The 22,800-nt window shown below is 42.1% G+C and overlaps 1 protein-coding gene across 1 annotated transcript in view; it reads left to right on the top strand.

Moving 5' to 3' along the window:
* The window catches only part of LOC306828294 (tight junction protein 2-like), a 104,112-nt gene that overhangs the window by 78,442 nt on the left and 2,870 nt on the right, over nucleotides 1–22,800 (top strand). The window contains exons 8-22 of the mRNA XM_079350678.1: nucleotides 3,140–3,245; nucleotides 4,320–4,438; nucleotides 4,940–5,003; nucleotides 5,994–6,144; nucleotides 6,232–6,340; nucleotides 8,983–9,202; nucleotides 10,426–10,610; nucleotides 10,790–10,885; nucleotides 10,985–11,064; nucleotides 12,550–12,760; nucleotides 13,703–13,803; nucleotides 14,712–14,930; nucleotides 16,024–16,128; nucleotides 19,318–19,794; nucleotides 20,875–20,960. Coding sequence (XP_079206804.1) covers nucleotides 3,140–3,245; nucleotides 4,320–4,438; nucleotides 4,940–5,003; nucleotides 5,994–6,144; nucleotides 6,232–6,340; nucleotides 8,983–9,202; nucleotides 10,426–10,610; nucleotides 10,790–10,885; nucleotides 10,985–11,064; nucleotides 12,550–12,760; nucleotides 13,703–13,803; nucleotides 14,712–14,930; nucleotides 16,024–16,128; nucleotides 19,318–19,794; nucleotides 20,875–20,960 — 2,329 coding nt within the window. The remainder of the gene's footprint in view (nucleotides 1–3,139; nucleotides 3,246–4,319; nucleotides 4,439–4,939; nucleotides 5,004–5,993; nucleotides 6,145–6,231; nucleotides 6,341–8,982; nucleotides 9,203–10,425; nucleotides 10,611–10,789; nucleotides 10,886–10,984; nucleotides 11,065–12,549; nucleotides 12,761–13,702; nucleotides 13,804–14,711; nucleotides 14,931–16,023; nucleotides 16,129–19,317; nucleotides 19,795–20,874; nucleotides 20,961–22,800) is intronic.

Below are 22,800 nucleotides of genomic sequence, written 5' to 3'. Positions count from 1 at the left end.
AAGGAGTTGGCCGTGTTGTGAACCAGCTGAGGACAGTGAAGCGGTCACAGTGGAGCAGCTGATGTGTGTGTGTGTGGGTGTGTGTGTGTGTGTGTGTGTGTGTGTGTGTGTTTTGTTCTGGCTGGCTCTGGCTGGCTCTGGCAGGCGATGAGCTGGAGCCGTTCACCTGGAAACACACAGATGCTCCTCTTCCACACTCAGTCGTAACTTTGCATAAAATAACCACGAATCACTTTGAAGTTAGAGCAGCAAACTCCACACGGTGGATGTTTGTGCAGCTCTGGAATTAAAACAAAACAAGACTCAAAGTAGGAAACTCCAGAAAGTAGCTGCCACTAATAACTCCAGCCTCCTTTCATTAAAGTGTCCAATGAAGTGGACAGCTAGCTGAGGAAGAAGCGTTTGTTTCAAAACACGTTTTAACCCTTGAGTAGATGGTAGTAGATAGTAGAAGCTTTGGCCTGCAGCAGTGAGACATGCTGTTCTATCTGAATATTATCTATACAGGCAGATGTGCCTGATCAGAGTTGTTTTTGTCCCTGACACTTTCTAATTGTTGCTCTAAATGTCTGAGAATATTACAGACAGGATCCCTGACAGAGAAAGGCTTTTTTCAGTTCAAGAGGGAGATTATCTTTTTAACCGCAACCAGCTATTACATTACTCTGTACAAACACACCAGACTGCATTGGAGAAAAAAACCCCAATAGGCCTGTCAGAGACAAAAACAAGAGCTTTATGGAACGTAATTTGTTTTACGTTTGTCCCCCAAGGATTACGATACAGACATTACAGCCTGTTTCACTGATGCGGCCTTAAAAAATCTACTGGAACAATTCCAAAACTTCTCACAACCTCATAATCAGTGAGACGGAAAATATGTTAAAAATGTCCCAGGTTCAACTTCAGCCTCAGAGTAGGAATATAATCTATGACGTACTCAGCAATCAATCAGTTACACGTCTACTACACCTGAAAAAAAGCTTTGTTGTTAACCTTAATAACATTACAAAAGCTCGTCTCTATTACTAAAACTGAAAGTATACCAGCAGGACCTACAGCTTTTTCAGCGCTTAACTTCATGTGCCCAGAAACGCCCCTCAGGGTCAGCTTTGGGGTTTAGGTTAAATTATTTTGCTTTATGTCAACGTCACTTAACCATCAAATGAAAATACAGAAGTGGCGTGACCTCTGATATCAGCCGGGTTATTGACAGTCTTGGACGGAATCTTTTCACGGGTACAATTTCAAGGTCTAAAGCTGCTGATTTACCAGGACACAATTCCTATTCTGTGTTTTTTTTTTCTAACGTTCACTACAGAGGGAAGCAGAAGTTACCTTTGGTAACCTAGCAACAGTGTGAGAAGCGCTCGGAAACTGAGGTTGTGAGCGGTGTCAGCACAAACAGTTAATGGACATAGAGCATTACCCATTAGAGATGATTTTACGGGGGAATAAACATACGTGTGTGATAGAAGGCCTGCGTTGTCATCATGTGAGCTTTTCTCTGTAGGGCAGACGGAGAGAATTGATGGGTGTTGTTTCTGACGCTACATTTCCACCGACTCCTCATTTGACAAATATCCTGACATCTGCCTTCTTCCTTCTCATCCTGTCTTACATTCCCTCCCTCTCCTCTGTGTTTATGTCACTCTCACTTTACGTCCCCTGTTAATCCTCTTTCCAGTGCTGCATGCCGTGTCCTCTAACTCTAATCAAACTAATTTACACGTACTAGACTTTGCCATGTGAAACCGGCCATGCCTCTCCGACCTCCAACTGCTGTTCAGTGAAGGGTAAAACAGTCTGCTTTGAGCCATGAGCCACTGCGACAGTCCTGTTATGGTGACCGAGTTGTCGGCTGTTAAAGGGCTCTGTCGTGGCGTTATGTCTTCTGTTTTATTGCTGCTTTTTGTATTCGCTCTCTTTCATGTTGTCCTCCCACACCTGAGTCCTCAGATGTGTCTTTTGTCTCCTGTCTTCGCCTCCTCCCTCTCCGCAGAGCGCTGAGTCGAGTGCCACGCTCTGACAGATAAAAGCAGCTACATCAAACACTCCTCCGCCCGTCTTCACTTTCAGACAATAAAAAAAAAAAAAAACCCAGGGTGAATAAAAGCTGGGCGGTCTCTGTGGAGAGCAGGGCTGTGTGTAAGCACTTTCAACCAGCTTGTTTCTAGGTTATAAAGCAGTGAGGATGCTCTCATGAGCCCGGAGACGTCCTCATGGATCCTTGGAAAGCACTTCTTAAAGTTTCTAAAAATGGATAGACTCTTTTGGACTTGACTGTAACCATTTATAGCTCCATAATACATTATGGATAGTACTTATGAACAGCAATACTTCAGCTGAAGCAGTCAAAGTAACCGCATCCATCCATCCGTCTTTCACCAGTTTTCGGAGCTAAGATCATAATATACCATACTCCCATGAAGGCTGTGTTCCTGAGACTTCACACTTATGGTTTGAAGTTCAAATGTTGCTGAGATATTATCGATATATTCAGGTTAAATGTCGATATTCTGACAAATATTTTCATTTGACTGGATTGAAAAGAAACTAAAAATACTGAAAATCCAAACGGAGATCAGACCATGTTTTATATTAGCTATCATCATGAAGCATCTTAAGGGTGATGCAGGGGGGAAGACTCGAGGTTGACCCAGAATATGCTGGAAGAATAAAAGATCTTATCCGGCCTCGCAATAACTCCAGATCCAGCTTTAGGATTGGCTAACTGGGCTAATGAGTTTATGAGGCTACAAACACAACCTGGACCCTGATAGGAGACAGAAAATGGATGGGTGGATGCGTTAATAAAAATTGATTTGAAAGTGCACCACAAATAATCTGAACACAACCTTAGTGATTGGTCCGTTTCCCTGCTGGTGTTCTTGGCTCTGCGTTGGATTAAAGGCTGCTTTTATCTCGAGTGCTGAGCTGTCGCACCAGAGGTTGTCTTCTAAATTCTGACAAACGTCTCAGATAACGCCCTCAAACTTTCCCAGGCTGTAATGAACTGGTGTCGGGGCTTCCTGATGGTGGTGGTTTTGGTGGCACGCTGTCTGGTTTGGGGTTTCATTTGAAAGATGTTTAAGTGTCTAACTGAGACATCCGTCTGTTTGTCCGTCTGTCCTGTCAGACATTTCAGAGATGGACTCTTACCACTCGTATTCTCCCCCAGAGGAGAGGAGATCGCGTCAGTCTGACCTGTCCTCACACTCGTCTAATGAAAGAGACATCCAAAGGTAGGACCGATAAGTTTCATTGACTTCTCCTCTTACAGGCTCACTATTTACAAGACTGCAGTAAAACTCGTGCTCGGATTAACTCCCATGAAGCTACACGTGAAAAGATAAAAAAAAAAAACAAACAACGAAACTCAGCTGCTCTTCTGTGTGCAGTGATTAGTTTGAGGCTGTGAATCTGTGTTCTTCTCTTCATTACCTCAAACTTACACAGGAGGGAGCCATGCTGTGCTGATATCCAAACATGTTAAATAACACATTAGATAATGCATACAATGAACCCGGTCGTCTGTCAGAACCTGTCAGCAGGCTTACCAAAAGTACTGGTCTATTTCTATGTATATACTTTGTACTTCCTGGTTATTGGGCGTCAGAAAAAAAAAAGATGAGATTGTCTAACTTTTGTCACTCCCACTTTCACTGGCAGCATTTGTTCTGATGTTTTTAATGTAAGCTGACTATCGACACCGCCTGTCACGTTCACATCTTCTTTTCCATGAAACTTTTTTTTACACACTGCTGATTGTATAACAACACATGCGCAGCCAACTGTCGAGTTGTAAACACTATCATCTCCTGACACGAGAAGTTTGTAAATCTGTTTTACTCAAGTATAACAAATCGTTAATTACCTCGGCTGATTCTAATTCCTTTTAGTTTGTTAATTGCAATCGTTGTGTGTTAGCATCAAGTTAACAAACTACGACGTACATCCTCATCCATTTGTGAGAAATTGTGCCTCCCTTCCACAGAATATTGCACCAGTTGCTTCTTGCTAATAATGTGTGCTAACTGCAAGCGAGCGTCCAACTGTCCTCACTAGTAATTGAGGGACGACACTGTCTGTTGGGGTGCCTGGCTCTACGATAGTCATAGAGTTCGCTCCTGTTGGTTCATATCCCCCATTTTTCATGAGCCACCAAAAACAATTATATCATTAAACAAACATGAATTGAAAAAAGAGACATCTCAAACTGAGTTACATGACCGTCTTACACCAAAAATAAAGAAGATGGCTGGATCGCTCTCATAGTTATTGGGACACTCATGAAGTCATTCGGTGTGTTTCAACAGGGAAGAACCCATGAAAACAGCCAAGATGTCCGCCATGGCGTCCCCGTTCAGAATACCTGAAGACCCCAAAGCGTCAGCGGAACTGGAAAAAGACATACCGCACATCGAGGAGCCTCCAGGTGAGCACACACTATCCTCACAGTAACGTACCAAACACTGAACTATTGATCACAGCTGAAGGAGCTGTTTTAAATATTCTTTCATGTTTTCCTCTCTGTCTTACTGTGTTTAAGAGCAGCTGTAACATTAAAATGAATGAAGCACTTCTGAGTGTGATTTTAAGGAGATGAGTAATCCTTACGAGTAAACTCCTGCACACTGTCTGAATCGTACAAATACATCAAAGTGTTGTACAAAGATGAAAGTGTGAAAGTCATGTTATTAAATAAGTGTGAAGAGTTAAACAGCTGTGGATGTACCACAGCAGGCTCATTATTATTGTTTCTGATATTTAACCCACCCGTCAGCGTTGGTTTTCTTTCGCTGCTCCGAACCCTGAGAATATCTCCAAACCTTTGTTAGTCATAGTTTCTTTATCTTTCTTTTTTTTAAATGAACCTTTCACATGTTATAAACATTGAAGTTGTATTTAAAGTTCTCACTGATCTTTTGGTCAACAGCTGCTGTGACAACGACACCAAAGATTCTCCTCCGGCCGAGTCCAGAAGATGAAAAACTTTACGGGCAAGTTTATTTCTCCTTCCACGTCTCAGTACTTTAAACTATGATCTTACTATGTTCCCTTACTATTCTCTTCACTATCAACTGTTCCTGCATGAAGACAAAAGCCCGATAATGTATCTGAATTGTCTGAATTGTTTAACTCAACATTTCGTGCCAGCCCCCTTCAGTGTTATTTCCGTGTGACTTCTGGGTGAGATGTGAGCTCAGCAGGAAATATTCAGGAAAAAGAATAAGGAGTGAGCGGGAAGGTGTGATGATGTTTTTATCCTCAGACTGTGCGACTGATACGATCTTTGACTCATGTCCTTCCTCTTGTTAAATTAGCTCGCTGCAACAGTGACACACCTGTAGGTTTACCTTCTGCAGGTGTGGAGCGACCTGTCCACACACATAGGAGACACACAGAAATAGTGCAGATACTTCGGGGTATATCTTTTGATTGCAGCTGTGGGGATTTTTTTTTTATTTATTTTTTTTTCCAATACGGATTACTTTTATAAAAAATAATTAAATTATGGATTATCTGAATTGCATAACTAATAATACTAAAAATAATAAAAACTGAGCCAACAAAGGGAGGGAGAAAATATTATGTTATGAGTTTTATAATGTGTTTTGTGAATTATAATCTGTCTGTTTAAATTGTGTGTGAGCTGTAAACAACAAAACTGAAAACACATTATGCAAATACTTCCTGGTTGTAAGTGAGAATAAATGGCAGCTTGAAGATTTGTTCAGACCAGAAAATAATTTCTGAGTCAGCCGAGTTACATACAAATTTAACCATCCAATGCAAATAGATGATATTTGCATCGTGAACTTAATCACACAAATGACATTTCTTGGCCAACAGAACTTCATTAAAAGGGAGCATCTAAGAAGGCGTTCATGTGTGTCGTCTGCAGAGGAGTTGACGTGCATGAAAAAGTGTGCTCACTTTCTGGCACGCATCATTAATGACAGCATGTATTTTTTTTCCCCCTCCGACAGGCCAAACATGATAATGGTGAACTTCCAGAAAGGAGACAGTGTGGGTCTGAGGCTGGCCGGAGGAAATGATGTTGGCATCTTCATCGCCAGCGTTCAGGAGGGCAGTCCTGCCGAGGAGGAGGGGCTGCACGTCGGAGACCAGATACTAAAGGTGCCGTGTCCTGTCACAACTTCATGACATTTGACATTTCCAGGAAAAACGTGAAGGTTATATACATTCATCCTCACTGTCGTGCAGGTGAACAACGTGGATTTTCAAGGCGTAGTGAGAGAGGAGGCGGTGCTCTTCTTGTTGGAGATCCCTAAAGGAGACGTGATCACCATCCTGGCTCAGAGCAAACCTGACGGTACAGAGCTCATCAAAGACACAGTTACTTTTATTACATGTCATGAATAACACTAGAAACCTGGAGCAGTCGAAGCACTGTTCACCCTCTGTCTCTAGAAACAGTCTCTTCTCCTGCAGTATCCAAACCTGTTTATTTTCCAAAAAGACAAGTCCACTAAAAAAGGCCCAACGCAACATCTACGACAACTGAGTGAGAGAGACAAATTAGACATCCTGCCAATTCAAATGAATGAAAAAGAAGCAGGAGTTAAAGACTCAAACATTTAATATTGAGACAAATTAAAACACATTTTGTTGTCTTTAATCAAAACATCAGATTCTTATTTCTCCTCTTGAGTGGGAACCAACCGGCTCTTTGTTTCTTTTAGACCTTTTTAACATGTGGGATAAATTCTCATGTGACAGTCTGAGCTGGTACTTTATGTTCCTGTCGTGATGACAATCTGCTGTGACAGTCAGGTCAGATGGAAAGTGTTCACCAGAGCAACATTTAAATGCTCATTTGTACTTTTCTGCAAAGTTTCTGCAGCTGTCAAGCTCAGGACCACCATCCACCTCTCTCTCGCTCGCTCTCTCTCTCTCTCTCTCTCTCTCTCTCTCTCTCTCTGATGTTTAGATTTAATGAGCGAGGTACCAGCTTGGTCCCCTAAAGGCCTTTAGACCAGATCAAGCTTGTTCCGGTTCAGCCATCTGTTACATACATGCAGCCACACAGTGACACAAACTGTGTTTCGTAACAAGCACGTCGGCCCCTTGAGCCTGTGATCTTTATTTAAAAATCTATTAATGAAGCAAAAGAAAAAAAAAACCCACCAACACATAAAACCTGGCACGAGAAGTCAGTGACTCGTCATGGCCTGGTGCTGATCAGAGGTCATTTAAAAGTTGTATGTGAGATACGAAAGGTCAGAGGGAACGCGGGAAATCTGGAGGGGGGACCTGGAGGTTCAGTGACATAGAGGGGACTATTTCAAAGTTCAACCCAGGATCTGATCATGCGGAAACGGGTCATGTAGGAAGCTCTGACCGCTGGATCCTGAAGCGAGCTGGATCCCCGAGCAGGAGACCAGAGGCTGGCGGTAAGCCGTGAAGGTCGACTGAGAGTCAAGATCAGCTGGTAGGAAGGAAGAAGGACAATACTTTACAGTAACTAATGTGATCATCACTAAGTAATGAATTTTAAAATGTTTATTGTAGCTCAGTTCAGGTGAAAGACGTGAACTTTACACTCAGAACTTTAACTTGTTTTCACCTTTTGATGAAGCTTAAACATGTTTCAATATAGACTGCGTCAAACACACTTTAAAATAATCCTCAAAGCACATGTGACGCACCGCACAATATGACTCTGTATTTCTTTGTATTCTGCTCACATGATGGTAACGTTTTTAAAGGTCACATCAGGGGAACCTTGTGCTATATGTGGGATCAGTGTGAGTGTGTGATAAAAGCTGACAGTGAGTCTGCAGTGTGTGCATGTATGTGTGTGTATGAGTGTGTGTGTGTGTGTGTGTGTTTGAGTGTGCAGCAGCAGATTTTAGTCAGTGTGACTGTTGCCTCGGTTGGTCTTTTTGGGTCAGCGCTCTGTCCGACCTCACATATCAAATGGAGACCTCACAGGAGCCTGGAGCGGACTGTAAACTGTATTACTATGCAACAGTCACTTAGATATGTGCATGCTGGTATGATTGGGCAAATAAGAATGAAAATAAAAGCTAAAAGAAATGAATCCACTAACATAGCTCTCATGATCTTCTTGATTCAGCCAGTGAAAAGTCTGATCTGTCCGAGGGTTACTCATGTGGACATATTATTCAACGTGCATGAGGGGGAGATGGTAACAAATGTGAGTTTGAGTTAAGAAATCAAAAAACCAGCGACAAGAGTGGAGAGAGTTGAAATAATAAATGAGATATCAAAGACAAACATCTACGTGTGTAACGTGAGGAAATAATGACTCCATTAGGGATTATTTTCATCAGCGTAATAATCCATTTTCGCCCTCTCTACTATGTGCTCAGAGATGGTAGCGCTCTCGTGCTTACACTCTATGCACCGTGCAGAAGTCACGGACGTCACCCCCCCCCCCCCCCCCCCCCCCGTTGCCTCTCCTGTAGTCTCCCTCGTCTCACTGGGACTTGCTGCAGGAGAAACTCCGGGTGAAGTCACAGGAAAAGATTTGTCTGTTTGTGTTCACACATGTAGCTCCTCCTGGAAACATCAGGAGATTAGACTGTTCTTGTAAATACTTCAGGCCACAGGATGAGTAGGTGCACACCTACATCTGTCGTGTGAAGAAATAACTAATGTGTGTTTCCATGGTGTGTTTCCATGGTGATGAAGGAACATAAAGGTCTTCGATGGACTTGACATAATACTTAAATACGTACTCTGTTCAGTGTGACTCACTCACTTGACTGTTGTTGTTGTTGTTTACTTTTAAAGCATCGCTCACATCCATGTTTTCTTCTTCTCCACCTTTATAAACTTTGCTGCACAGTTTTGCACGTTACATCACAATCCCATGACTTTGTCTGTCTGTTTCTTTTTACACGCCCACCTCTCTCTCTCACCCTTTTTATCTTCTTACCGTTTCTTTGTTTTTAACGGCGTCTTTATTGTGTCGGTGTCCCTTTTTAGTCTACAATGATATCTTGGTGTCTGGACGCGGGGACTCTTTCTTCGTCCGGACACACTTTGAGTATGAGAAGGAGACTCCTCAGTGCCTGGCCTTCAGCAGAGGAGACATCTTTAAAGTGGTGGACACCCTGTACGACGGAAAACTGGGGAACTGGCTCGCCATCCGCGTCGGGAAGGAGAAGCAGCTGCTGGAGAAGGGAATCATCCCAAACAAGAGCAGGTAGGATCCTGCAGCTCTGTTAGCCTTCTCTGAGGTTTTGTACAAGAAGCTATGTGTGAGTGTGTTTAATATACACACTCTTTGTTTTCTTTAGATGTTTGGGCTTCTGCCTTTATTTGGAGACGAGGATAGAGTAGGGAGCCAGGGAGAGAGAGTGAGGAATGACGGGCGTCCTCTTGGAGGACTCTAGCCTAAACACAGGACGTGTCCTAATCCTTTGACTACCTCGGCCCACTTTATATAAAGATAATCTGTATTCTCCTTAAAGTGGGGACTTCAAGACTTCAGTTATGAAAAACACATCATGTGTAGAAGTCTCTTTCAGAACATTAACCCATGTATCTCTCTTGATTGATGCTCTCTGTAAATCATAGATATAAGGAAGTGGATGCCCCCTGGGCCTCTACTGTTCAATGGAGCAGTGTGTACATGCAGCAGGCATCTTGGAGGGGAAAGTCTCAGCATATAACTACTAGAAGTCTATCACAGCGGGGGTGGTATATTGACAGAGAAGTCGCTGAAATTGCAAAGCAGATTTTTGTTGTCACAAACTTTCATGAGATTACAATGAATCTCTGAATATGGAGAATCGTTGTAATCTCTGACGAGTGTTCTGGATTTTTAATTTAAGCGAGTTTCCTGGTTAATAAAGACATTTCTGATGTTTGTGGGGAAAAAAGCCAAACGACTTGAAAATGGATTCACATTTCAGAGCGCTGTGAATAGTTTGTGGTTTTACCTCGTGCCGTCATAAACTCACGTTCAACATGAGCCCTGTTCAAGATGGCATCCGCGTAGACACATCTCAGAAGCCTGTAAGCTGCATCTATGTGCATATATCTATATCAGTAAACAAAAACGGACAAAGAAAGGCTATAGTCCTCCATGTGGGTGGCCCGGGAACAAGTCCGACCCCCTAATTTGAAACTTTTGTGAGGGACATCTTTTATAATCTGGTAACAATTCTCCAGGGCACCTTCTGACTCCAACATGTTCGTGTGTACCGCTCTGAGTTCACCACTCAAAATCTTCAAATGCTGATGTAAGAGGTTTGGAGGGTAGATGTAAAAAGAAGAGGAGTAGATCTGTTTAAAGATCCTCTGTCAGGTATCTTCGTGTGTTAAAGAAAAAAAAAAAGTGGCTTATTGAGTCCAAACCTCAGATATCATCATCATGCATGTGAGTAATGAATGGAGCCGTAACAGGTGTGTTTGTCCCGTCAGGGCGGAGCAGATGGCCAGCGTGCAGAGCTCTCATAAAGCTGTAGCTGCAGATCGAGCAGACTTCTGGAGGTTACGGGGTCAGCGCTCTTTGAAGAGGAAGGACCTGAAGAAGAGCAGAGACAACCTGAGCGCTCAGACGCTCGCCACGCGCTTCCCCGCCTACGAGCGAGTCGTGCTGAGAGAAGGTGGGCGACGCTCCTGCTCGTACTTATCCTCTCCTGTCTGTGACAGGATGTGCTACTTAATAACACCTGAAACCTGACGTTTTAGTGCACTACCCAACTCTGTCCACTATCTCCAACTTCTTGTGTTTTGTGCATGTGTGCGAGTTCGCAGCATTATAAAACACATTGTGTTGTTCCAGCTGGTTTCAGGCGTCCCGTCGTTCTTTTCGGTCCCATCGCTGATGCTGCGAATGACAAACTGGCCTCTGATATGCCTGACCTGTTTGTTATTGCCAGTGAGTCTCTTCATCTTTTTCTCCTCACCCCTCTGTGTCACAGTGAACACACGTCTGAGCGTTGTCTCTTTCCTGTGTTTTTGTGCACCTTTGCATCAGAAACGGAGCCAAAAGACGCCGGCTCTGAGAAATCCTCAGGAGTGGTTCGCCTGAACACCATCAGACAAATCATCGAGCAGGTACACTCACATGAGATATCGGTCTGTAGCATTATTCCCTCTGGATTATTATTACCTGCTGACCTCTGGTCATGTAGGAATGACGTCACTGTTGGTGCAGCGTACATACACAAAAAAGGCTTTTCTGATGAGAAACATTAAGGTGCATGACAGCAACATTAGATAAGCGCTGAGCTCCTCTTGTTATTTATACTCTCAGACAACAATGCCTTAATGTACACATACTGTTGACCAAGTCAATGTCCGACCTTTTTTTAATCTCTATTTGATCACCATCCACGAGCAGTACTCTCCCCTGAGTGTATGCATTGAGGTCATATCTGACACCTTTAGGTGCAGGTGCCTCTGAGAGAGAGAGAGAGACGACCTCTGATATGTTTCTCCTGTTAATGTATTGAAAGACAATTTTATGACCCGAGCACATGACCTCAAAACAACGAGAAACAATCAACAAAACATTTAACAAGGACGGAGAAGATTACTTATGAAAATCCGTTTAAAAATGGATCCAAAAGGAAAACAAAAATATGACATCAAGTGAAAAGAAGACTTTAAAATACAAAATTACGCGTGCGTGCGTGTGTGTTTATACACTGAAATAAGTCAAAAGGAAAAAGATAAAATCAGAGTAGACATTTAGAAAAAATAAATAATTCCACCACAAATGACTAAAATGGTGATTATGACTAGATTACTTATTTTAATTTCAAATGGTCACAGGTCGCCAGGTGATACTGGGGGCCCCAGGTGATACTGGGGGCCCCAGGTGATACTGGGGGCCTGTGCGTGGGAGGAGGGTTTATGTCACCTCCCAGTCATTCAGTTTGGGATGAACTATTAAAGTTGATCAATCCTTTATTATTAAAGCGTTGGACTTTGACAACCTACTACTGTAGCTGACATTAAAAGAGAAGTGGAAAGTTGTGCCACCATGGTTTAAAGGCTTATTACAGTATGTGACACTCTGAATATACATTTTTGCGAAATATCAAATATTTCCGGTAATTTAGAGAAATGACTTCCCAAAAAGAGAGTCAGGTCAAACCCCCCTCTGGGCTTGTGGTTCTGAGCTCTGTGTTTACACTGATGGGATGCAGCTTTCTTAAGCTTAAATTTCACTCACGTTTCACACATTGTTTTTTCCACATGAACCTCTCCACCACGTCTGGAAGCAGCCCCGCCCACTCAGAGATGCTGTTTTTAGAGGCATTATAACTGAGTGTTGTTTCAAGAGTACGACTTCAGAAGAACCAAGAAACCTACAAGACCGGATGAAAGATTTATTTTGCCTAAACAGATAATTAGATAACTGAATCAACTTTGATATTCATATCATTACTTGAAATTGAGGAACATTTTGATTATCGCGAGAGAACAAATCTGCTCTGAAAGTCACATTGTGAGCTTTTCACCAAAAGATCAGTCCATAGAAAAGAGTGTCTACTAAAGAGATAGATGTATGAACCTGTTCTTGACATCACACAGGACAAGCATGCCCTGCTGGATGTGACACCCAAAGCTGTGGACACCCTGAACTACACCCAGTGGTACCCCATCGTCATCTTCTTCAACCCAGACAGCAAACACGGCATCAAGGCCATCAGACAGAGGATCGCCCCAAACTCCAATCGCAGCGCCCGCAAACTGTACGAGCAGGCCGTCAAGCTGAGGAAGACCTGCCCGCACCTTTTCACTGGTAAACACACACATGCAGTCATTTAGAGTGTTTACTAATGTATCACGTGTGTGTGCTTTATTGAGTGTGTTTACATGGACTCGAGTATCCCGGTTATTAGCTTTATCCCGGTTTTGATCATATTGGGGATGTTTACATGCTCACAGAGAAACCTGGTTATTTATATCCCTGTATACATGATCAATATACAGGATGTTTCTTTTCTACAACACAAGCTGCGGACATTAGAAATATAAAAGACATGAATAAACCTTTCGGCTTGGCTTATACATAAAAATATATCCCTTTAATTTACCACTTTATGAATCCAAAATAAACTAAAAGTCTCAAACAAACGTAATATGAATATTACGTAAGATGAAAGTTCTGTTTAAATTGTCTTTTTTGTCCATACAAAAAGAAGGAAGACATCTGCCAACACGGCAGTTTGCTCCAAAACAAACTCGGTACATCCGAAAAAGTAATAAAAAGCAATCCAACAAAGGTCGACGATCGATCACTGATGCACCAATATAAAAAAAAACAAACAAGTGATCTCTCCAGGATAGGGCCGTATTTATGTATTTGTAGTGAAACATACAAGTTATTCCTCTCTCCAGAATAAGACGCTCTCGTTGGCGCCGTCCTGTTGGTTTTGCGCGTACGTCACTTGGCTGAGTCTGTGTGATGCCTGCGCAGGTGTTGGCAGCTGTCAGATAACCGGGGTGAGGCGTATACATGCCGCAGTATCCCGTTTTCTTTCTGAGTTCTCCAGGTACAAAAATCAGTTTTCTGAAATCAGAATATGATGTTTACGTGCACAAATACAATAACGTGATACTTAAAACCCCTATAAAAACCGGGATACACGTGTCCATGTAAACACACTCATCGGTCCCTGATGGGAAATTCGGTTTTTACACTCTTCGGATGGATGGCTTTCTTGTTTTGATTTTTTTTTAGCCACAGTTGATCTGAACTCCGCCAATGATGCCTGGTACGGCAGCGTCAAAGACTCCATCAGAGAGCAGCAGATGCAGGCAGTGTGGGTCTCAGACGGCAAGGTAAGCACACACACACACACACACACACACACACACACACACACACACACACACATATATACACGGTTGATTTCACATATTTCTGCCTTTCAGTCAGGGATAACCAGGCAATAAATCCACCAATGAGAGAATCATTTTTTTAACCTATATTATTGTTAAAATATTTTGACAGACTCATTCCTATCCAAGTGGGTCTGCCATCATTTCTTGTCAAAAGTATCTCATCACACCTGTCTTCAAATGAGACGTATCTGAATTGATTCTCACAGATAGTCCAGCTCATTCAAGTAAAATCTTCTTGCACCAATGGCAGATTTTTTCAAACTTATTATAACCAATTCAGGCCTTATGTTCTGTGTTTATATCTTGAAATACAAAGTTCATCTGGACTTGTCAGGTGGCTGTATGTTATGTGTAATGGGATATTTCTAAAAGTAAGACAATTAGACTTATTTAGGTTTGAGTTTGTGCAGTCCTGGCAAAAAAATGTTGGACTTAATTGTGGGAAAAGTTTCTCCATTGTGAATATGATAGAAAAGAAAGAGAGAGATGTTATCACAGTGTACCAATATTTTACTAGAATCAAATTAAAGCTCAAAATTCTTTGCCAACCCTGTAAGTAACCATTAAGATCCTGATGTTTTGACGTCTGTTAGTGTTTCTGATAACCTGTGAGTGTATCCATGTTTAATATAATTCAGTTTGTAGAGGACTGAGCCCCACTGTCCCCCTAGCAGCCACCTGAGTGTGCGCTCTGAGCATGCTGACTGTGTGTCTCTTTACCTCCTGCCAGTAGTGCTCTACAGCTCGGCTCTGTTTGTCTTTCTTTCTTCTCTCTTGTTCTTGTGCTATCCGTCTGTCCATCCTTCCTGCCTGTACACCCAAGATCCACCATGTGTCTCTTCTAGCTGGAGGGAGTAGAGACTGATCTGGAATGCCAAGACGTCGAGCGTCTGTCCTTCCTGTCCGCCATGTCGGCTGACTACCTCAGCATGGACAGCCGGCTGGCCTCCGACCTGGACGACACGGCTGACGAGGGCGGGGCCTACACAGACAATGAGCACGACGCAGAGTTGATGCTCATCTCCGCCATCAGCCGCTCGTCTGAACCCGTCTCAGCCGAGGAGGTCAGGGTCACACATTCACAAAAAAATTGGAGAGCAAACGTATCCAACCGTTTTCAATCCTGTCACTGACTTTAAAACTCATTTAAACTATTTGTTTTTGTAATACTCATTTTGGCCACAAGGGGCGTAAGTGCCCTTTGTAGTTATGAGTAAAAGCTTAGATATTATCTTCCAGGTTTGTGTAGAAGATTTACATAAAGTAGAAGTAAGACACACACACACTCAGGAGGTGCTGCCCCCTGCAGGGAAAACAGTCAAATACTACCATCACTTGCTTCTTACACAATCTGACACCAAGGTGTCCTGTCAAAGAAAAACAAAGAGTGGGACCAAACTGCAGAGAATGAAAAAGCTTTAATGGAAGATAAAAAAAGGCAAACAAAAACGTACTTTGTTACTTTGACATACAAAGTCCAAAAAGTCCAGCAAAGAATGACAGCTATAGATATAAACACGTAGATGCAGGGCTCCTAATAAATGTATATGATGGCTGTCCACAAGTATTCATAACTCACAAAATGTAAATCAATCTTTAAGCTATTTTTAACTCACTCACATTTCTAACATAAAAGTCTTTCTTTTGGACTTCTGGTAAACTTATATAAAGCTCAAAAGGGCATTTTGTTCACCTGAGGAAACACAAATCTGCTCTGCTTCTTTTGACTAAACAAGATAATATTGTCAGATCTAAATTTCAAGACAAGTTTTATAAATATTTTGAGATGATCTTTTATTCTTAATGAGAGATTATTGACCCCCAATTAAGAACGAATGGCACTTGAGTAACAACGTTGCGAAAGTCTGACAGGTATAGTTATCCTTTAATTTTTACTAGAATGGTATGAAAGTTTGAAATAGTGTCACTGTCCACTGATCATTTCGTGTGTGTGTGTGTGTGTGTGTGTGTGTGTGTGTGTGTGTGTGTGTGTGTGTGTGTGTGTGTGTGTGTGTGTGTGTGTGTGTGTGTGTGTGTGTGTGTGTGTGTGTGTGTGTGTGTGTGTGTGTGTGTGTGTGTGTGTGTGTGTGTGTGTGTGTGTGTGTGTGTGTGTGTGTGTGTGTGTGTGTGTGTGTGTGTGTGTGTGTGCGTCTCTAGATCTTGCGCAGGTACAGTCCAGACATCAGGAGTCGAATGAGGAAGATCAGCAGCCATGAAGTTCTCAGCAGGTCGAGCCCTCCACCTGTCTTCTTAACAGACAAGGTGAGACAGACGGTGTTTACCTGCACAGAGCTCTGGACACTCTATGTGTCATCCAAAAGGGCACTAAAGGTCGTCAGTAAATGGGTTTCAGCCATTAGTGTTTTTTACTTTGTATTTAGTTTATTTGCATGTTTACTAAATCTATGGCATAAAAACTTGATGAAAATAATCACATGTTTAAAGTGCTATATTATGGTGCCTGGAAAGTGCAAAACAAAATTACAAGGTATTCGATTAAATTAAAAAAAACTTTATTAGTCCCCGGGGGGCAATTCAAGACACACAGAGCAGTAAATGAACAACAGTGCAGCTGTACTAATAGGTGTGAAACACAAACAAAATGCCTCCCTGCTTCTCACTGACTAGTTTCCCCCAGAACGTTCTTTAACTTTTAAAGAAAGGGTCCCATGAGGCTGCTGCAGTACTCTTGTAGGTTATTTACATTTTACCTGCAATTCAGGACTTTTCTTCCTTAAAGTGTAAACATGATGTGCTTTACAAATAGATGATTGTAGGTTAGCTTTAAGTGTTGGAGGCTTGACCACCTCATGAACTTACCTGATAAAGGGGCCTTTGTCCTATTCACTTTTTAGAGCACCCAAACGTCAGTTTGCTCAGGAAACTCATGTTTGTTTGTTTTATTTATTGAAGCATGAAAAACATACGTTATGTGTCTCATCCAGGGTCTAACCTCATCACTCCTCCTAGTGTTATTTTTCATGTAAAAACTTGAGGAGTGATGGGGTAATATCTTAAACCAGCTAGTCAGAGCCAACTGGTGGATGCTGAATAAGAGTGCAGTACTGGTGCAGGTCAGAGCTGATAGTGAGCAGAAGAAGACCGGAGATCTTACAGCTTAAACAGATGGTTAAGAAGGAGGAGGGGATTGTTGAGAATGAGGCATGTCATGCAGCTCAAGGTAACTGCCTGAACTATCTGGCATTGTGCATCATCGTCAGCGTCCTTCTCCCTCGTACTTACTGTTGCTAGGTTACAAAGGTTGACTTCAACGTCCCTCGTCCCTCCCGGTTATTTGGTTAAAATTATTCAAGTAAACATCCCCAAGAAGACGTGAAAATAAGATCAATAAATCTTGTCCTGGTATCATCAGCCGCTCTAGAACTGCAAAGTGTTCCCTCGAATTAAGCCAGACGAGTTTCTCCTTCACCATTGTTTTGATGTCAAAGCTGATATCAATAGTTCTTTCTTGGTTTTTGTTGGTACATGGAGGAGAGAATGACATCGATGAGCAGGGTGGTGTCCAAAAACCTGGCACTGCTTAAGACGCTGCAGTCTCATTCGAAAGAACTCAACTTTTGGAACTCTGCTGCACTAATCAAAGAGACGAATCAGAAGCAGGAAGATACTCTTGATAACACCTTTGTCAACAAAAAAAGCAGGACAAGACACTAATACTCTTCCTCACATGGTTTCATCTCATGCATCGAGACTCGTCTTTACAAGGGGACAGTTTTCATGTCTTAACCTGCTTTATCAAACTGCAACTATATAATCTACTCTGCCAATTAGCTGTTTATCAGATTCATTTGTTCTACTTCAGATGACTTATTTCTCATTAAAAGCAGCGAGTAGCTTCAGTAACTCTGCCTCTAACCATCACATCCTCCCTGGCAGTTCTTTTCCTCCATCCAGAGGAACAAACTGTCCTTCCCTCTGAGGAACGGACTGACTCGGAGGAACACGTCTCACTGCAGTTCAGATTCCTCCAACTGCAGCTCATTGGAGCATAAGGGTACCCACAATCCCCCTCTGTATCTGGTGTAGGGTGGCGGGCATGTGTCAGTGGTGTTTTACTTGGAAGCTCTGTTGGCGTTTTTATTCCAACAACAAATCACAGCAGCTGATTGTCATGATGTTTGCTCAGTTATTATTTCAAGGAAACTGTGAAAGTTGTTGAGCAGCTGCTGCTCGGTTGGAATAAAAACGCCACTTCTTCTTCTGCTGTGTTCTCTCGTAGAAAGTCCTTTTATAGTCTCACCCACTGATCAACATTTGTTAGTTTATAAATAGATGTTTTGTGTGATGTGTAGTTATTTTTTGATACCATGTGTTTTAAAAGGATTTATTACATGATTGTTGCACTCACACAGCCAGATGTAACCAAAGACCCCGTCTTTGAAAAACTCGCTAAGGTCGCTGAGAGAGAGAGAGAGAGAGAGAGAGAGAGAGAGACTGAAGCAGCTATAATAAAAGAGTCTGGTATTATAAGTATAAATTATAAGTATTATATTATAAGTATTATATAACTGGTAATAAGTCTGGTATTAGTACCAATATGTCAATTGAGTGATCGTCCTAATATTTAGATTTACAACTTTAATGACTTGAACTTGGGAGGACTTACAGTAATCTGAACAGTTGAAATTGAGCAGATCTTAGATTCACATTAATATTGATCATTTATGGTTTTCAGTCGTGTGTTTGGCTCTTGATGGAAAACACAGTTTAAGAAAGTTGGTGAATAACCCAAGTGTCTAAATTGTGAAAATACGTTGGTTCCTTCTGCAAAACCATTAAAACCATTATTTTGCACCTCAAGATAACAACATGTCTATGATGAAATGCCCTGCTTTAGTTTCCTCTGTCTGTGTGGGGAGGTTTTCCAAGAACTCAATATTTACTCAAAAGAAACTCACTGAGCTTTATGAAACTGAAGATGCTCAATTTGCGTTTATTCTGCAATACAAAAACCAGAAAGCTGCTCACATCAGTCCTGCTCTTTTTGACATACTGTGTATGAATCACATTGTTTGGTCAAATACATTAGCAACAGTATTTGTGCTAAAAAAAAATAAAAAAATTGCTGGAGTTCAGGACAGCAGACTTTATCCAACTATTATCAGGCCAAAGACTCTTTCTATATCTCATGTCTGATAGTTACAGACATGTTATAAAGATATAGACAGTTACGCCTGCTCACACAAGGCCTGTAATGTAACTTGCAAAACCTTTTTTCTGTTGTTGATGCATCTTAAAGGAGGCCAGAGATCTAGAGAAGAGCTGCACTGTATCAGTGTGTCACTGCATCACTCAGACTTGGCTCAAAGAATGTTGAGGTGCAATCACTGCTTTGTTAAAGGGATAAACAATCCTGTCAGAGTTTACTGTAAATCACGAGAACAGCTCCTGTCACTCACTTCATGTTCTGCTTCTTATCCCACCGTTCAGGTAAAGCTTTCTCTCAGAGACACTCCTGTCCTCGTATCCAGCTCCACCAACCCACACCTTCACCACCGTCAACACCACCCGACTCCCCCCAGCTGCAGCAGAAGTTATGACTCTCCCTCCAGCAGCAGCCCGGCCAGCAGCAATAACGACCCTCCGCCCCCAGTGTCACGTTCAGCCGGCTTCTCCGGCCCGCCGCCCCCACCTCCACTCCACCACTTCAGCTCCTGCGGCAGTCCGCGGCCCCTCGGGGCCCCCCGACTTCCCAGCAGCAGTGGGAGCATGGCGGACATGGTGCATCACTCCCCTTCAGCTCTGCCCAGTGTGAACGTAGCCGCCTGCAGGCAGCAGGCAGAGGACAGCCCGGTGGACGATCCGTCCACGAGGACCTTCTTAGGAAAGATTAAAGCTTTTGAGAAGCTGGATCACTTCGCCCGAGCACAGAGGATTCTGGAGGTCCAAGAGGCACACAATGCCAGGGTGAGAAGGACTACATGTCTTTGGTCTGCTGCAGCATCATGAGGTCGTTTCTACAAGCTGGAGCTGCTTTCTGTTTACCCAGAAGACACCTGTGACATGAAGCCAAAACAAACCTCCTCTTAAATCTAACCAAACTGTGACCGCTTCACTAAATGATGCAAATCAGTCTCAGTTTTAGGACAAGTTGACGGTCTGGACTTAAATGATCATCTGTAGAAGTATTACATTTATATCTAAACATGTCAGCTCTTGGGTTGGTTTGATCTGAGGATGTAGACAAAGATAAGGTTTGTAAATGTTTAGGTTACAACTTAAAAGGCAGCGTTAGTCATTTTTGAAAACTAGCATGATTTTGAAAGTAGCATCCTCTCCGTAAAGCCACGCCCCTTTACTTACATGAGCCAGCGTCATTGGTCCAGAAGTGGACTTCAGCTCATGCTTTGAGTGTGGGCTCGTGCATGCATGGTGTAGAGAGGCTTGATTGGTTTATAAAACACGGTCGAGTGCCGACATTAGCCGAAGTTTTTACGCGTTTACAAACCGCTAAAGATGACAGATTCTTTCTTTTTCAGAGCTCATGATTTATTCATTACTGTCAGGACTTAAAGACAGTTTCAACTAAAAGCTTAAAAGGTGTATCTGGAGGAAATAACCTCCTCTGCCTTTAAGTTGATCCAACAAGAGAAGACTGAGATGACTGACATCAGACACAAAGACTCTCGGTGACACAAGGCCTCGCTTATTGAGTTTATAGGGAGTCTCATTTAATTAGCTTATTCTGTAATAGATGCAGCAGCCCAAACACTTGGACTTTCTCTGTTCCTCTCTTTACTTTTCTGGTGCTTAGCTCTGACGTCACTTAATGCTCGATAAGATAAAGACACTAAAAATGTTAATTTATTTGCTCTCATATGAACCACATCCTTTAGTATTGTTGTGAAGTGATAAATAGAATATGCATATAAATATAAATATAGTTCAACATCTTTAATTCCATTTCAAAATAAAACCATCAAATGTTCTTGTATATTAAAGACAAACTCAGCATGTACAGTGGTTACATCCCGTCTTTGTCTGCAGTTGGAAATCGCTCAGAAGCATCCGGACATCTACGCCGTTCCTGTGAAGACGGCCAAGTTGGATCACAGTCGTCCTCAGCCTATCGGGTAGGCTCACTACTGCCATACGACCGTTTCCAAGCTCCACTGTGAGTTTTTGTCCAAGTGTTTGTGTGTCTGTTTGCAGTGTTTTAAACACACCACTGACAGAGCTTCTTTAAGGAAGAGAGATCAGCAAGTGCAGGATGAAGACACATTTCAGAGAGTCAACGGCAGAATACGAGAGCAGTCTTTCAGATTTCAGTACAGCAACTCCAAACCCAGTGCTGTTAATAAATGTAGTTGAACCCTGCAGGGAAATCTCTTTGAGTGGCAGCTTTTTTAGAAATATAAAAATATAAAAGACGAACCGTAAAAATATCTGCAAAGCTGTTTCTATACAAAAAGACAATATACTGTTGCTATAATAAAAGGAAGGTAGAGAAATAATGGGTACAAAATCAAATCAAATAAACTTTATTTATCCGTTAGGAACTTCGTTGCAGGGAAAGCGCCAGTACAGAAACATAAGACACAACACACACAACATTCACACATTAAAATTCTGATGGTCATGAAGTCCCTAATAAATATCTTAAAAAACAATAATAGATTAAAAGCAGTGGTAGATTAAGAATAATAGGTCAAAAAAGTGATCACAGTCAATGTCAGCCATTTAACACAAACACAAATACAATGTGTACAATATGAGATGGATTTTAAAAATACAATAACAATCTGAGATAACATGTCATGAATTGATTAATAAAAAGAGAGTAAAAGTTATCCTTCAGAGTTTTATAGAAGCCCTTAGAGGACATCCATAAACTCTCCCAGAACAGACAGTCAATTTGTTGTTTTCAGATTTATCTCAATTTTTTGTGATAATGGTTTCATTTCAGTAGACTTTTTAAGATCTGAAGAGAGACTCGATATCACATGAAAGTGGGGACAAATGAAATGAAAAGGGTATGTGTCCACTTTGGGCTTTAAAATGGTTTGTCCTAAAATGTTATCGAAGTGATCGTAGTCTCTGGTTTGAATAAATGGAGGTTTGGGTTAAACCTGCATTATTTCTAATGTCCAGGTGAGGGGGAGGGAGGATGAGGTAAAGAGTTCTCAGATAGTTGATTCTATCAGTTAACATTTACCTCATGAGTTGATGTCTCTCGTATCAAGCCTTCCCCAACACAGCATGACGATGATCCCATGTAGAGTCAAACAGAAAAGGAAGCGGAGGAGTTGTGGGAGGGGCTAGCAGAGATTGACAGGTTTCACCCTGTTGCCCAAATGTTGCCACTTCTAGACCAAAAAAATAAAATAAATAAATAAAGATCACAATATCAAAAATGCTAAACAGTCTTCAAAATGGGAGTTTAGTGGCTGGCTATGTCCAGTCCTTGTGTTTTTGAAGAGATGTTGCAAGATGAATATCTGAGGTGAACTCCACACCAAAGTCTGTAGGGACTTGGGTTGGGAACTGGAGGGTCGCCGGTTCAAGTCCCAGCACGAACCAAGTCCGGAAATTGTTTGAGGCTCCCTTAAGCAAGGCACCATACCCCAAACTGCCCTGGAGTGCTCGCTGTGGACATCCCCACAAAGAGAGAGAGAGAGTGGGGAATAACGTGGGAAAGGAACTCCAGGTCAGACAAGGCCGCCCGCTTGGAGGACGATAACCTCCTTAAACGGGGTGCCAGCGCCCCGTTTTGATTTATTTCTGTCTTCACCAGAGTTGTGGACCAGCTCTGCTTAACTGTCAATCAACCAATACAATGAAGCACGAGCTTCACTGAGACATGCTTACTTTTTAACCTTGTGAGGCTGGTTGCAATTACATCCTGTGTGGGATGTTAACAGTTAACAGCTATACTTGAGGAGGTGACTATTATATTAATGCTGAGCTCATAAC

This window comes from Symphodus melops, assembly GCF_947650265.1.
Source record: "Symphodus melops genome assembly, chromosome: 1".
Classification (NCBI taxonomy): Eukaryota; Metazoa; Chordata; class Actinopteri; order Labriformes; family Labridae; genus Symphodus; species Symphodus melops.
Note: the sequence above shows the minus strand (reverse complement) of the source record. Positions and strands in the feature narration are given on the sequence as shown.